This window comes from Gadus chalcogrammus, chromosome 10, assembly GCF_026213295.1.
Source record: "Gadus chalcogrammus isolate NIFS_2021 chromosome 10, NIFS_Gcha_1.0, whole genome shotgun sequence".
Taxonomy (NCBI): Eukaryota; Metazoa; Chordata; class Actinopteri; order Gadiformes; family Gadidae; genus Gadus; species Gadus chalcogrammus.
In genome coordinates, this window is record NC_079421.1 from 22337124 (window position 1) to 22353455 (window position 16332).

The window sequence follows — 16332 nt, forward strand, 5'->3', positions numbered from 1 at the left end:
GCTGCAGGCATTAAAGAAGATATTTGGATAAGATTGTTTTTATTGAAAATTTACAACAGATTCAAACTACAAGAAAGTAGGCCTAATATGCGTTGTGGAAAAGTATTGGACTACAAGAAGTGATGACAGATGCTAAAAATGTATATTTCCTGACACCATTTAGTTCTTTAAAGTGAAAGCCACATCCAAAGGTAATATTTCATAAACAGGTCTCCACTTCAATACACAAAATATATCCTTATAAATTATATAAATGCACAGGTATTCTTCACTATTTGGGATTAAAATCCAACTACACCTTAATAGTAATATTTGGCAAATGGGTTCTACAATTATAAGACAGCAAATATACATTAATAATGTGCATCATAAAAAAAAAACAATATTCAATATAGACTTCAAATGTAGTTAACCAGGGATAAAACAAGGGAAAAGGTCATGATAACTCCAGTAATGAAATAAAGGTATGCATGCAAAATACAGAATAGGTGGGTGATTGTTAAAGCACTATGTTTAAGAGGGCACTTAATGTGACCTCCATGGTACTCAAGCATGTAATCCAGACCATAATGCCTTTTAATAAGTGCCTAAGAAAGTTATGGACTCAGTTGTTGCAGGAATTGTTTTAATATAAATGTATATAATACCAAGGTTGTGTGATGGAGTTGTAATGAATTCAGCATGTGACGGCTCATTTTTTTCCAACTGAAAAGAAAAAAAACTATTTGTTGGACAATTGTTATTGTGAATAAGCAATACTTAATAACATACTTGACCCAAGAGGTATGTCATTGAGTGCACTTTTTATATTAGAAACAAGCTTTCCCATTAAAAAGGAAAGAGATAATTGCAATGTTATTTAAAATGGAGACGGATTAACAGTGGTGTAAGATACCCCAAATAAACTCTGTTTCGTTTTCTTTTTTTCAAGGGTAGTCCCCAATCTTTTTAAGACAGCCGTGTCAGGTCTGAGGCTCCCCAGTGGGCTCAGTTTTATTTTATTCCTTATCATAAATACCATGCGAGTCCACATAAGGCCTTATTCGACAAATCAGATGAAAGATGCAAGATTAAAAAGGTTGATGCAGGGAGCAAGAACAGAGGAGGTATTGGGTGTTTTAGTTCTCGTTGAAGCTGCAATCCCCTCTTCTGACGGCCAAGATTAAAAAAAGCTAGGAAACAGAGAGAGGGAGGGAGGGAGAGAGGCAGGTTAGAGGAGACGGCCAAGCGAGAGTCAGGACGAAACCACTAGGATTCACTTTGAGATTGCAGAAGATGTTTCACAGGACGACCACCACGGCGGATTTAGTCCTCTTCATGCTTTTACAGGGAAAACAAGTGTTTTAATGGACTACTGCATGCCGTCCCAAACCTGCTGAGAACATGGACTTCACTTGGTGCTCCGGGTTATTCGGGAAAGACACAAGTGGGTATTTTATTGCCTTTTCTTTGACCGGTAATCGTAAGAAAAACATGTTTGCCATCAAACCAACCTCAGCCAAAACAGTAGCAGTAAAGCGTACATACTAAGCATACGTGTGTAGAGCACATCTGAAAGCTTCTGCCGCACGGCGATCAGAATAGAAGTTAGAGAAGCAGAAAAAGCGGAAGTTTGGAATAGAAAACAACTAATACTGGATGGTTAACACATATTACGCAGGGGGGAATCACCATTAGGAAACACAGAAGGGTGGCGTCCACAAAGCAGGCTCTGGTCACAACCCGGGGTGTTAAATACCCACAAAGCCTGGTCCCTTAGCAATACTTCAGGGCCGAAGACCTACTCAGTGCAGAGCCACGGATTACTGCAAAGGAAAGTGAATACACAGACTATTAAGGGGAGGATTGGGATGGAGATATGGAACACTCGTTGATTGTACATTTTCATCCCATCAACTCCAAGCCCCTGGGGGCCTCCAACGCACGGAAAGATTGAGATTGACGCTGGCACGTCGTCTGTATTCAGGCTGTAAATCAACAAGGACGCGCGTGGAATACACACACAGACACACTAACACACGCTTATTTTAAGTGCAGCCTCACAAGCTCTCAGATGGATAATGTCAGGCGGGAACCACTATCCTTTTCTACGGTGTTCAAAGTCAAATACATTTGTGACCCCAATGTATGGCATTCTGTGTGACGTATCCTCCATTAAAAAGGCTCACGTGGGCACACAAAATATCACAAATCAGTAAATGATGCCATATGGGATGTCGTGCTCCATTCACTACCAAAGGATTGTGGCCACAATTTCCATATTTGGTTAATGTTCACATTTATTAATCACTTTAGATAAAATACCATCGGTTTAACACTGATACATGTTTCTCTTTGTTTTCTGTTTGGGTCAGTTTAATGTGCTTTCTTTTAAGGTTACATAAAAAGTTGCGTTGGCATAGGAAATACATAAAGGAATAATAAAAAAATCACATTTGTAAAAAAAATATACGTCACAAATGTGAAGGCGAATACACAGGTATGAATGAACCACCCACGAGGTACAGGAAAAGAGGAGCATGTATTGGCTCATGCATGAGGCTAGAATGAACGATCCCTCTGCCCTGTAATAATACGATGGAATCAGTCCGTAAATCCATACATTATATCATTATGGACGTAAAAATGGAAATTGGGAGTGTATTCTAGTTATGGCTTAAGTGAATTCCAGCAAATAGGATGCAGACTCACAGTTCAACCCTTTCTCAAAATGTAACGCACAAAAATCTATAGTTCCTCGGTCAGACTGTAACTGATTGACTCAAGGGACAAGCTGACGGCAGAGTGAATGTGTTGGCTAAAACATTACACCTTCCATTCCGTTGCAATGACCAGCGCAGCCTCTGTTTTATGATGTATTATTTTTTGGTCCATAAAATGAGACTGAAATGTGTTTTTATTTTAAGTTATTGAAGGCTTCACACACCCGTTGGGCTCTTTTGCATGAATAATGGGGAAGTAGTCCTAGGCCACACTCAATCTACAAAGACTGTGTGTTTTTGTTTCTCAAAATAATGGCTCGTACAAAACCACAAATAAAGAGAACCGTCATTCAGTTCGAAAAAGGATGCATGTTTGGGTCAAACCAAAAGGTGTGATTGATATTAGTGGCTTGGTGGGTGTCGGGTGGACAGTGGGGATAAGGAGGGGGGCTAGGGGCCCTGCAGGGTGATTTGGTGACAAGTCATTCACAGCAGGGATGAGGGGGCACTTTTCAACAGGAATCCAGAACTGGAAATGAGAGAGAGGGTGGTTATTGCTTTCTAAGTGTTAACACAACTGTGGCTACACATTCCATTCAACATTAACGGCACAACACACACTTCCAGTTCGTGTTAGCTGGGCTGTTCTGACGAGAAGAAGCAATCAGGGACGACGGACCGCGCTTTGGCAAAGTGTGCGATGATGTAAATATTTAAACAAACTGTTTTAACAATCATTTTGCACTTTGGGTCTAAATAATTACAACAATAATTGGGTTTTTGTATTTACTTTGTTTCTCCCACGTAAGTGAAAGAGTAACCATTTCAGTGCTTAGTGGTGTCTCGGTTAGGACTCTCCCCCAGTACTGTGTGTGTGTGTGTGTGTGTGTGTGTGTGTGTGTGTGTGTGTGTGTGTGTGTGTGTGTGTGTGTGTGTGTGTGTGTGTGTGTGTGTGTGTGTGTGTGTGTGTGTGTGTGTGTGTGTGTGTGTGTGTACAGATGTGCAGGACAGATGTCTTCATTATCATATATCCCCCCCACCATCTCTCTTCTTTGTTGACTCAACAAACAACATTATTCCTCTCAGGATGGGCCTTTGTTGTTACATAAGGGGGGGTGGGGGAGGCCAACGTGTGTCTGCGAGATCAACCCGACAGGTGTGGCCCTGTACCGGCTGAAGGGCCCCGGGGCCCCCCAACCTCCCAGTGGGTGGCCGTCGGCCCTGAATGCTTCTTTGTCTGACAGTAGGGATGGGCAAAGGGAAGAGGACTCAGATTGGGGGGGTTAGAGTCAAATATTAACACTATAAATCGATAGTGGGAGGGGGATAATCAGTGTAGAAAGTCTTCCTACTTGAGGAGGGAAACCTTACCGGGAGAGGGTCTCATGCAGTGGGCAGCGAGGGGGTAGGTGGGAGTTAACTGGAAAACATGACATGCATCAGCACAACAACAACATGCGGTAACTTAATCATCCGTACGCATCGGTACGAGCGCGACGAGGCCTAAAGGGAAGGCGATGCGGTTAGGAAGGTTATGAGAGGCAGAACACGGGAGATGGGCGGGGGTCTGGGGAGGCGGTCCTCCTGTCCAGAGGGGTTGTGTTAAAGAGGGACAGAGGGCGGGGGTCTGGGGAGGCGGTCCTCCTGTCCAGAGGGGTTGTGTTAAAGAGGGACAGAGGGCGGGGGTCTGGGGAGGCGCTCCTCCTGTCCAGAGGGGGTGTGTTAAAGAGGGACAGAGGGAAGCAGGCGGCTGGAAGGAGAATAGCTTTGAGAAAGGGAAAAAACAATAACCTGTTTTTAGTGCAAAAGTCTTGGTCCTTTTTAAACAGCAGCGGGTCTCATCAGCTTGAACATACAATCAGGGGGAGTTACCAAAGCAGCTTGACCAGCCGCACGAACAAGACATGACTCATTACATCTGCAGATGTTCAGGATGGATGGTGCTAAATACAGACAACCCCATCAAGGTTCAGGATCGGTTGGCATTAATGACGGTATCAATGAGACATAAAGGGATTGTTCGTATGAAGGTACACCCCCTTGTGCGAACACAAACCTTCATTCTCAGGCGAAAGCGGAGTTTATGTAAAACCACACAAAAAAACATACTATCAGTAAATACAATACACAAGAAATGTTTCGTTCAGTTAATGCTCGTTTTCAGAAAAGTAAACAGACGGCAAAATCCTGTACAATTACCCCCTACAGGTTATACACATTACAACCACATTGCTCCACTGACATCGTTAAGCCTGTTAAAGTGACGTTAATACAACGCAAATGTTTATCTCCTAGTACCCAGGCTGCTCCGATGTTCCCTCGCTGTCGAGTGGCGGTCCCTTCTTTTTGTTTTTTCCGACTCAACCAAAAGGAGTAAAAGAGCACTTACTTCTTCCTCTCCTTGTCCCTCTTGAGGGTGGTGGAGCCCCCTGCCTGCTGGGCCTGATTCAGCAGCAGCTCTGCCGCCGTCTTCTTCTGTTTGAACATGTTCAGCTCGTCGTCCAGAGATTTCCTCTTGTCCTCCAGCTTCTTCTTCTCGTCCTGGTGGAGCTTCTTCAGGCGGTCAAACTTCTCGTGCAGCTGTGTCGAGGTTCACGGGGGATGTTGGGGTTCAGTGAAGCAGGAATGAGGAGAAACATCCCATAGTGATGGTATTGTAAATAGGTAATGCGGTGTGTCGAAGTACTCGTTCACACACACCCACTCAACCACATACAAATGCACACGCGCACACACACACACACACACACACACACACACACACACACACACACACACACACACACACACACACACACACACACACCTCCTTCTCTGCCTCCTTGAGCTCGCCCTCCTTCTCCTTGACTCGCTGGACGAACATCTGCCTCATTTCCTCCTCCTTCTTCTGCAGCTCGCCCATGAACTCGTTCCTCTTGGCCTCGTAGGTCTCCTGCAGACTGAAGGTACCAGGATGCATGTTAATATTAATAGTGTCAGCGATCTCACTTCATAGACCAGGGTTTACAATGTGCAGCAATGATGTAACGAGCGTAGGATGGAAGGAGTCTCCCCCTTTTCCCCCTAACTCTACTCATACAATATGAAGTGAAGGTTGATTATTATGAAAAAAAGTAAATGATGATGTTGATGAAATAGGATAATGAATCGGATATACTCCTCCAAATAGGAGTATATCTATGGAGTGTGTACGGCTGACGGATGGCTTAAGCAGCCTCACCTGGCCGGGGTCAGACTGAATACACTCTAGGGCTGTGTGAGGCTGCATAATAAATGCCACAGCCATCACCATACACACTCAGAGAAGATCCATGACATGGCAGCATGGAACACCCGCACTTCCTCCAGCACTACCCTGACTCTGCACCCCCCCCCCCCCCCCCCCCGCTGAGGGCGGCGTACACCCAGGGGCCGCACCTGAAGGGCTTGCAGTCGGGGTCCGTGTCCTTGAAGCCCATCTCCTCCAGCTTGCAGCGGCGGTACAGCTCGTAGTGGCTCGTGTGCGTCTGCTCCCGCAGGTCCTCCATGTTCACCCTGATCAGCATCTCCCGCAGCTTCACGAAGTCGCAGTGGTTCTCGTTCTCCACTGCCCGGCCCCAGAGCACAGCCGTTAGACGCGGTGCATGACACTGGGGTTTCATTCAGGGCGTGTCAGTTTGCACATGGTTTACAGAGGATAATGGGTTCACTCACTGTCCAAACAAATGGGGAAGTATTGGACCTCTGCTATGTAGCACGCAGGCCCACACTGAGTGACAGACGGTTGGCCTTAAGCTGTGGTGGGAAGGCATGACCCAGCACAAACCCTTCACCCGGTTCATTACATAGTATAGGAACAGTAAAACATACAATGGGATGTAGCATATACTTAATAGAGGCGTTCTAGATGCTCCAGTCACATTAAGCATAATGCTGCATCGGACTCAACACTCCAATGGAGTCCTGATTACATTGGTGTGAGATATTGATTAGAAAGGGTCGATATCTAAAATCAATGAAGTCATTGTACTTCTGACCCTAACAACAGAGTTTCCCTGTTCCGTGGTTGCACTGGATCGGAGGGGCTGGTGAGATCTGACGTCTCTAGAAAACCCATCGTCCCTCATCACAACCATTCCAGTCCCGAATAGATGGCTCGGATACACGCGGCTCGTTTTGTTCTCCCCTATCCTTTCCATTCCGGTAAATAACACTTGGGGCGTTGCTTGCATCTGCCCATTAGACGTACAGTAAATATAGTGGCTAGGGTGTTCTGGGTTTGACGGGTCAATGGCTGCCGTTTAACCTGTGGACATCCCTGAGGGAGATGCCTTAATGACATGCATTTATATTCCCGGTGAATCCCTTTGGATGACACAGCGTCTCAACAGCCTGACGCCCACAGAGCAAACAGCGATAGACATGTTTGAATAACACATGTAATCCCGCGTGACAAACACAACCGCCGCCCCCTCTACTGGCTGAACCCGCTGGAGCTGGGGGGAGAGGAGGGGAGAGGAGGGGAGAGGAGGGGAGAGGAGAGGGGGAGTGAGGGGTCTCCCCCCCCTCGTTTCCTGTGGGAGGACGTGGCCCGGGCTTACCCTGCACCGTCCCCCAGGGGTACTGCCGAGCCTTCACCATCTTGTTCCCGATCTTCACCTCCTCCGTGCTCCCCACCACGGCGAATGGCAAATGGCCCTGTGGACCACGGGAGGGGGGGGGGGGGGGGGAGAGACTTGTATTCATATTTTACAACACGTAGACCCGTGCAGTCAACATAAGCACACGGAAATGAATTACGTAAAGTGCTGCTATCGTCGCCATCTTCCGATTTCAAGCGAAAAGAGATAGAGCCTTTAAAATTGCTGCGAAGTGGTTCGCTCATGCTCTGGTTTATCAGTATTCCCAGTCTCCTCCTCCCACTGCTCCATGTCTCCATAAACAACGAGAGTGATAAAGCTAGCGCCGAGCTAACCAATTACTCAAGTTGTTTCTAGCTACGTTTGTTTTGGGTTAAGCAGATGTTACTCATACTAACTGACATCCTGCTGAATAATAGGCAGTGGCAGAAAATCTTTATAAATATTTTTTAAGTATCTACTTAATAAAACGTCGGTCAAAAGCACCTCAGTGTTTACTCAGCATTTCAGCAAACTACTTTGAGCAATTGGGAAGCAAATGGACGTGGGAAGTCTGGCATTTGTCAGAAGAAGGGAATGTCAACAAGGAGGTGCAGCGCTGGGGGGCTGACAGGGGGGACACGAGTGTTTCACAGATATTCAGCAAAGCACAGCATCGATCCACGTGATAAGCAGAGCCACAGAGCCCTGATTCAGGGCTCCATTGATCCGTTCAACCATTAGCTCACGCACACAAACATCAGTTAGCGGTAAAAAGAGCAGCTCCATGGGAGCTGACAGTATTTCCCCTCCCATGACTCTCTGGTTGGTGTTGTAAGTGAGGGCTGGGTCATGTGTCACTGGCCATTTGGGGCCTTTCCCACAGCGCGGGCTTCCTGCCGTCAGACGATCGCGCCGATTGCACCGCTCTGAAGAACACACCGCCTCCCACAGAGGCTTCCTGACAACCCCAGTGGACACAGATGGCGCTTGTGTACCGCGAGGTACACGATGAGACCGCACTTTGTAGACTTAACATAAGAACACATGTACGTGACATAGAAAGAGACTCACGTTCATGGTGGAGTTGATCTCGGCCACCGTCTCGTCGTCCGTGGGGAACTGGTAGATCTGGACCCCGTTGCTGACCAACTCGCTGGTGATTTTGATCTTGAACTTGGTCAGCTCGCTCTTGGAAATGGCATCGGATTTGGCAATGATTGGAATAATGTTGACCTGATAACAAAGTAGAAGACCAGAGCTGTTGAGGCGGCGAGAAACCGAAAACACAACTTTTGAAGTGTACTTGTTTACATGTGGAACAGCTTGGCGGGATCATGTCTGCTGCAGGTCTAAACATAGCAATAGGGTAAAACAGAGACATACATAACACGTGCACATCAAGCTGTTCCAAAGAGCAGATATTGGGCTTCTTAAACAGCAAGCTGATATTCCAGCCGTTAAAGAATACCTTCACTTCCCGGGCACAACATCAGCCATCCAATCATGATTAGTCAAAACATCCCTTTATTACTTTGACAACAGCATTTATTTTTGCATGTGACTCACATGTCTATATGAAACCCTTGAAAGCTGCTTGATCAACACTGAAAGGATGACTAAACAGATTTCTTTGTCTTTCTCTGTCAAAACCTAACAAGAGTCGTTACAACACATCTAGACCATATGACTTCCAGTTCGCAAAAAAGCCGTTAGCCGTTAGAGTTCCAAAATGGGAAACCTATAGTTTAATCGCTTGACCCAAAGATATAGACCAGTTTTTTTACATTCAATGTAAGTATTTCTGATATATTTGCGGCCAAACATTTATTTGCGCTTACTTGGTTTATGACAAATTCCTGCACTGGCGTTAAACTGACAGGTATTTCTTCCAATAACATCAACCTTAACACGGTGATTGACAGCTGGCTTTGGTTCTATGCTGACTCCCGCCCCTTTACTCTGTTGGATGGGCCTTTAACCTTTAGCACCCAGGTGTTCTGCTACGTTTAGTACCCTGCTACGTAGCCTATTCAGACTACAGCCGTGTCTTCGGAAGTCGGAAGGAAAGCGGGTAACCCGAAGGAACCCCACGTAAACAAAGAGGGGGGGGGGGGGGGGGGCAGGTGAGCTGGAACGTACGGAACTGAAGCCACAATGCTAACCCCAGGGGGTGAGCCACAGGCCTACTGGGGCATAGGTCGCTGGGCCAAGAGAACGGTTTAATCATTTGACTATATTCAAACACATGACCACGGCGGGCCGGTGCAGCAGGGGGTGTGTTGGGCACTGTGTTTGTTTACGAAAGTGTACCAAAGCGGAATCATGTATATTTCTGTACCACTTCTCTTTCTAGCTTCAGGGATCTCTTTTCTGGCTGTAATCAGGCCACTCAGAGTGTTTCCGACGTCCATGCAGCCACGACAAGTGCAGTAAAAATAGCCACTGCAGTGCACAGTGCCCAAAGGTTTTGTCCCTTCAAAACGACCCTAACGCTCATCCCCAGTGAGGTTGGGAGGATGCGGCAGAGGGGTTTTGGTTTCAATTTTTGGTGGAAGAAATGGATACCACTGAGATGCAGGAAGCAGAATGAGAGCGAAAATAAATCCCATCCGCCCACCATTGGATGGGCAACCAAAGATATTTTCCCTCCCACACAGCAGTGATAGTAAAGCGTGTTGCCACCGACACACTCTCCACCTCCATCACGTTTTCCTTCCAGCCATTTTGGGAGCGGTATACCGCCGCTCTGCCTGAGACCGCTGCTTGTATAACCGTAGGAATGTAATGTTTAGATCAAGGACACTCAAGGCTGATTTAAAGGGCTGTGTCTCTGCTCTAGTCAATACATCTCCCTGTTGCCATGCCTAAAGTAACACACCGTGGTTTGTCTGCCCGCCACGGTGGAGTCACCGTCTGTCCCCGGCTCCAGCTGCTCTGGCCCACAGTGAGGCGGCGCTTTGTTCCACAGCCAGAAGGGTCGATGCAAATGGGAACTTTAGGGAAGGACGCCTCGGGAAAGGGATGAGGCCGCGGTAACCACGGCAACAACCCTTTACGGCTGACCTACTCCTGATGCAGCAACGAGACAAGAGCCGATGACCCCGTATGTACGTAGCGTATGCACGTGTCATGACGCCTACACACGGTAGTTTCACCTACCATCATTCGATTGGAAGACATGATGGCCATCTGTTTATTACCAACCAGGTCTGAATATAAGCTTCTCAAATGAAACTGGCTGGACCTCGGTTTTTAAAACAATGAGGTTACGATGACATGCAAGAACCTTCTGCAGACTTTTATCCCGAGGATCCGATGATAAAGAAATGATGGCAGCCACTTCGTTTCTAGATAAGCGACGCAAGTTAAAAACACATTCGGAGGCCAGTAGTGGCGAGGACCCTACCTTGCTATCGAGTTTCTTCATGGTCACCAAGTCGAGCGATTTGAGGGAGTGTCCCGTGGGCGCGATGAAGTACAGGCATGCGTGGATGCGCGTGTCGTGGTAACTGTGTAGGGTGCGCTTGATTTTAAGCTCCTCCTGTAGATAGGCCTCAAACTGGGCGTCGATGAACTCCACGATGGATTTGTAACTGTCAACAGGAGAAAGGGGTCAGATCAATTGATGCACTGGTCGATCAATATATACATACAACCCGTCTGGGAAATCTGGCGGATTTTAATTAAAACCACGGCACATTCCTTTTTTGAGGAAGACAAATACATTTTTCTTAATTAGTACAGCAATTAACCTTGACCGACTCAAATAAAACCGTGACACAGAATGGGACCCAGGGGGTTCTACTAGCCTGGCCTGAACTGCACCAGCAGCTACTATGAACAGAAAATAACTTGAATTCCTGAAAGTCAAGCATGGATCTAACAAGAGGAATTCAAACACATGCGTCGCTGCATTCAGGGAAGAGCTGAAAGATGACACCGACACATGCATGTCATTTTACACGGCCAACTGCCGCTGGACGATGTTAAGTCCCGCCTCGCCACGCAAGGAGTGGCCGACCCAGGTCATCCAGTTAGGTTTTAAATCGTTTGCTCCTTATTGTTTCTAAACAGCAACGTGCCTGTCTTCTGTTGTTTGCCCATAGTGGACTGGGGCCATGGAAAGCTCCATTTGGAAACCCTAGGCCAACCTTAGCCTGGTGACAGTCCCCGGGGCTGAACTCAATAGCTCCATACTCTCTGTGTGTGAAAGTAAGTCGACAATGACTCCAGCCGCTAGCAGGGAGCGCGCATCAAGTGTCACAGACATCAAACGTATACGTTACTCGGCCCCAAGGGGAAACTCACACTCAGTGTTCCCATGACTTTGCTGCTAGCTTTTCTTTCTTTTTTTAATGTCCTACAACGACTTCAAGTCGGGCTCACCTGTCCTCCTTGTTGATCTGGTCCCCGAAGCCCACGGTGTTGACCACGGTGAGCTTGAGCCGCACGTTGCTCTCCTGGAGCTCGTAGGTGTTGGACTTGAGCTGCACTCCGGGCTGGTTGTGCTGAGTGGGCTCGCCCTCGAACTTGGTGTTGAACAAGGTGTCCATGAGGGTGGACTTCCCCAGCCCGGTCTCCCCTTCAGGAACACAGGCGGGAAACAGGCGGTTGGGCATTGTGGAGATACACACTGTACAAGGCTGATCCTTCAGTCAGACTGGCTTCAACACGGGAAGACACCAACAACACTTTTAACAATATATCTTTTAGGAGGCCTGAACGTACACCTACTGCACATCCCAGGTATTCATGCAAACCATCTTGAATTTAAAAGTAAGGATTTGACGTCACCTCACTAAAATAAAACACTTTTCATGACTTTTCCATACAACTATGTGCCAGAGAATGAATACAATCAAAAAAAGCATTGGCATGCATAGGCCTTCATCATAGACTTGAACTTAGGAACCCCCAATGCCGGGTAATAAACACTGTTTGCTTAAGGGTGCAACTGTATAGTCATGGCTTGTTGTGGTGGATCCCCAAATGTGTGTGCGCTTTAGTTTCGGATAGATATCTTAGATCTCACTTGTAATGTTCGGGAACAATAAGAAATTGGGTTTCGTTCGCTATATGGTCCTTTGTTTCAGAGTGCGATTTAATGCCCAGGCCAATCGAAGGTTGGCCCCTGAACAATGGCCACAGCAGCCCAACTCTATCTTAGTGAAACACGAGCCTCTCAGAAGGTGGTGTGCAGGTCTATTAGAGAGCCAAACACCAGAGACCTGATCCCTACCATACGCTGTCCAGCCAGAGAAGACGACAGAAACTGGTATTGTTTGATTAACAAGAAACCACATCTCCCTAAAATCTCTTATTACGCAAAATAAATTAAATTGAAATGAACCAAATGAATAATCTCCATGAAGGCCCCTCTGGGAGTACTAATGGTTGGACTGGGTTTGTTGTCACTGCTCAACAGTTTGTCTTTTCTAGCCCTTTTTATTGTTTTTCAAAGCAAACCCTTTCGGGCTTTAAATGGATGCTGTGGTCAGCTGCGCACATTCTTGAAAAGCAAGTACTTGAGTCCAGCGCCTTCTAAAACAGTACTTGGCAAAAAGGGAGCTATGGTTATGGTGAGATGCTCTCACTCTCTAAACACATGCAGAAACTAGAACACTCACTCTTAAGGAGCATGACGCAACATTTTCACAAGAAAATAATTTCAGCAACCATCATTTGATGACCTGGTTTTGAATGGTGTCATGAGTTGACATACAATCCTCTTTGCTGTGGAGAACAACGTATACCACAGGCAGGAGGTACAACAGACTTGCTTCAACACATCTAAAAGCCAAGATCTATTGTGACAAGATGAGCAAGAACAGACTCAGGCAAACAGATGTCTGATTTCCATTTTACAGAGGGAGGCCATCAGCTGACTCACTCACTCACTACCCCACCGTCTTCACTGTTCTAAACACACTCCAGTTTATCAGAGTCATTACATTAGCCCTAATATCGGTGCTATTCTAATACGTCATCGTCATCCTCCACACAGGATGCTTTATGGAATGTGCCGTTGTTGGGAGGGGTGAACCTGGACATATTTCTTCTTCCTGTCAAGCCAGAGTAGCTTTTTGTTCCTTTAATGGCCTAAGGAGTCACCGGTCACCAAGTGGGATTATTTTATTGGGACTTAAGATGGCACGGTGGCCTTGTTGGCCAGCACTTTCTTTGATTTAATTTAAATCCAATTATTTCTAAAAACTCCCCTTATATTATAATTGAAAATATTAGGTCATTATATTCAATTAAATTTCTTCCATCATCGGCATTCATCTATATCTTATACATTCAAGGAAACATTGAACCATGACCATTTATTACATTGATGGACACATATTTCCCTCTTAAAACACTGTCATTGATGTCAAACACCTCATTAAGCCGATCACCAGGTCAGGAAAATGACCTGTGCTTCACAACGTGGAATGGGCCTCCAACCGAGAGCCTTGGTGAACCTTGATGCTGTTGTACACCGAGGCAAACGACCACTGAATGATGGCAGGGGGGTGCTTGGGTGTAAGAATCACTCACCGACGCAGAGGATGTTGAAGCAGAAGCCGTGGTTGACCGACTTGTTGACCAGTTGGTCGGGCATGCTGTCGAAGCCGACATGGCCGGCCAGAGGGACTGCACGGGCACCCTCTCCCTGTCGGAAAAGGAGTGATAGATAATTTAAACATCATGCAAATCTAATGTAAACGTCTTTCATCAACTGATGAGGCGACCCTGGTGGTCCATATGTTGTTGCCTCACATGCACACGAAATAAAGACCAAAACCAATGATATTGTTTATAATTTAACACACTTTGTAATAAGGAAAACAAGTTCTTCTTAAACATACGTGTCACTACATTTCTTCAATCTATGAGAGTTCAGCTTTCAGGAGCCTTGTCTCATTTCCTGTTTCCTGTCAGTAACTTTCATAAAACCACGATTTAACATTTGTAAAGAAATGCCAACTTCCTACTACATATCTATCTCACGTAAGGCAATGTCTACACTCTGAGGTGCAAGAAAGCAACACATTTAGATTATAGGCTAACATTTTCCGAAAACCAAATATCTGCAAAAACCAACAATTATGTGGTTTGTGTAAAACAGTCAACAAATATAGCCAACTCTTCCAAGGTATAAGCGTACTGTAAGATAAAAACAATCCAGTTCCCGAACGACCATCCCACACTTGTTAAACAGTTGTAAATTAAATAGATAGTTAACATTGGTTTAAACAGCTGAAGGGCTATTTGAAAAGTGTGAGGAACTCAGCTGAGCAAATACACTGTTCCTTGGCAACATGTGGCAGATTCCAGGATTCAACTGAGCACCAGCCAAATATCCCATGTTTTTAAGACATTAAGGCAGAAAAACACATCCAACCAGGCGTACGGGAGACCCAACATGAATTCAGTCAGGGGGGCTTCCTGCAAGCCATTTCCTGCACAATGCATCTGGGCACATTCGCTGCCGTCATGGAAATAGGTTCAAACTGGTAGCGAAGTCTAAATCCATGATTTAAAAGAAAAATGTTATAGCTCAGCAGTTGCATCCATAGACAACGCCCGATGGATCTAACGGGTCTGAGGACGAAACATAACGGGATCCAGCCCGCTGGCGCTGCAGATCACAGGAGCGTGAAGAATGAATGGCGTGCCGTTTCATGCTGTATCATATCATCCTTGTTTCAACACAGTAGTCAATACATGATATGTTTATTTAAAGAAAAACACATGATGGACGAAACCATCAATGAGGATGGAACGAAACGTGCGCTTGGCGACCACCGAATAACGGCAGCACAATGTCCTGTGTCCACCAGAAATGCCAGGCCTGTATATATTCAATATACATGTTTAAATGTTTCAATATGTTCCCTTAACAAGCCCCCCGCCCCCCTGGTTATACAATGGCTTCGGCTTCAATGAGCGTTTACTGAGTGCATACAGAAAGGAAACGGGACAATGTGATAATAAAAGCGTAGTGCAGGGGATATACACCTCCGCGTTTTAAACACATAGCGTTTGGAAACGGCCCGGGCACACATAATAACACTAATTAATCCCTGTATGTACCATGCTTAAACCTTAATTAATCAGATTGGCTACTCACCGCCTGCCTGGCTATCTCCGTAGACGCCATGGTTGAAGCTGCTGCTGGGACGAACCTCTCCGTTCCAGGAAGCCGAGGGCGAAGGCCTGTCGGGACTGTACCAACACAACGTATATTTCTGTATATTTATAATCACGGAATGGTTCGCTACGGGTCCCCGGGCGGTCTGGTTTTAATGTTTGTGCCGTGGTGTGTTTGAAACGTGTTGATCCAGATGTGTACGCGTGTAGGGGGCTTAGTAACGTGTGTTAGTGGCGGATGGAGAGCCCCTATCGGAGCGGCAGATGGACCCCTCTGATTACAGCGACCATAGGGTGGTGTTTGACCCATCAAACTATGATGGGTTTATCGTTCAACATCAACTACCATTTGTATTTAGGATAAAAAAATAAAAAATGTAGGTTTTTTTGGCCATTTATTTGATTACGTATTTTTACACTTTGTGTAACATAGTATATATTAGAATAATAGTATAATATTCGCATAATTATTATCTTCCCTGGCTAGAGATGAAATAAATCAAGAAGAACCGTAGTAGTAGTAGTAGTAGTAGTAGTAGTAGTAGTAGTAGTAGTAGTAGTAGTAGTAGTAGTACAACCGCATAATAAAACGATAATATATGTGTACCTCTTGGCAGGGTTTTTAATGGGGTATTTGAGGCTTTTTGTACAGAAAAGGAAAATATTTGGTGTAACTATTTGAAAAATGTAGAATTAGTGTTTAGGACCAGAACTGTATACAGCAAGTTATTGTGTGTGTGTGTGTGTGTGTGTGTGTGTGTGTGTGTGTGTGTGTGTGTGTGTGTGTGTGTGTGTGTGTGTGTGTGTGTGTGTGTGTGTGTGTGTGTGTGTGTGTGTGTGTGTGTGTGTGTGTGTGTGTGTGTGTCATTGTGAGCATTTGGAGGCTGTTT

At 45.8% G+C, this 16332-nt stretch overlaps 1 protein-coding gene across 4 annotated transcripts; it reads right to left on the reverse strand.

The window, feature by feature from the left end:
- Positions 1-22: 22 nt before the first annotated feature.
- septin6 (septin 6) lies at positions 23-15600 on the reverse strand. 4 transcript variants are annotated; one of them, XR_008896801.1, is made up of 11 exons: positions 15423-15598; positions 13847-13961; positions 11690-11885; positions 10710-10896; positions 8375-8536; positions 7283-7379; positions 6120-6288; positions 5509-5641; positions 5092-5282; positions 4494-4547; positions 23-3231 (listed from the first exon to the last, which is right to left on the reverse strand). XR_008896801.1 is itself a non-coding variant. In XM_056600818.1 (11 exons), exons 1-10 carry the CDS (start codon positions 15450-15452, stop codon positions 4119-4121), a joined length of 1284 nt encoding a protein of 427 aa, XP_056456793.1. In that variant the 5' UTR covers positions 15453-15599; the 3' UTR covers positions 23-3231; positions 4074-4118. The 4 variants fall into 4 exon arrangements, 3 of the variants coding, with proteins under 3 accessions (XP_056456793.1, XP_056456791.1, XP_056456792.1); XM_056600818.1 differs by lacking the exon at positions 4494-4547 and adding an exon at positions 4074-4122 and having other exon boundaries at positions 15423-15599; XM_056600816.1 differs by lacking the exon at positions 4494-4547 and having other exon boundaries at positions 23-1805; positions 15423-15600.
- Between the last annotated feature and the right edge of the window lie 732 nt (positions 15601-16332).

Bases quoted from the DNA above. Each gene is read 5' to 3' on its own strand.
- septin6 (XM_056600816.1), bottom strand. From the start codon at position 15,452: ATGGCGTCTACGGAGATAGCCAGGCAGGCG. The intron at 11,886-13,846 runs GTGAGTGATTCT...GTGTTCCTGAAG, and splicing joins CTTCAACATCCTCTGCGTCG to GGGAGACCGGGCTGGGGAAG. The intron at 8,537-10,709 runs GTAGGGTCCTCG...CTTTGTTATCAG, and splicing joins TGAAGAAACTCGATAGCAAG to GTCAACATTATTCCAATCAT.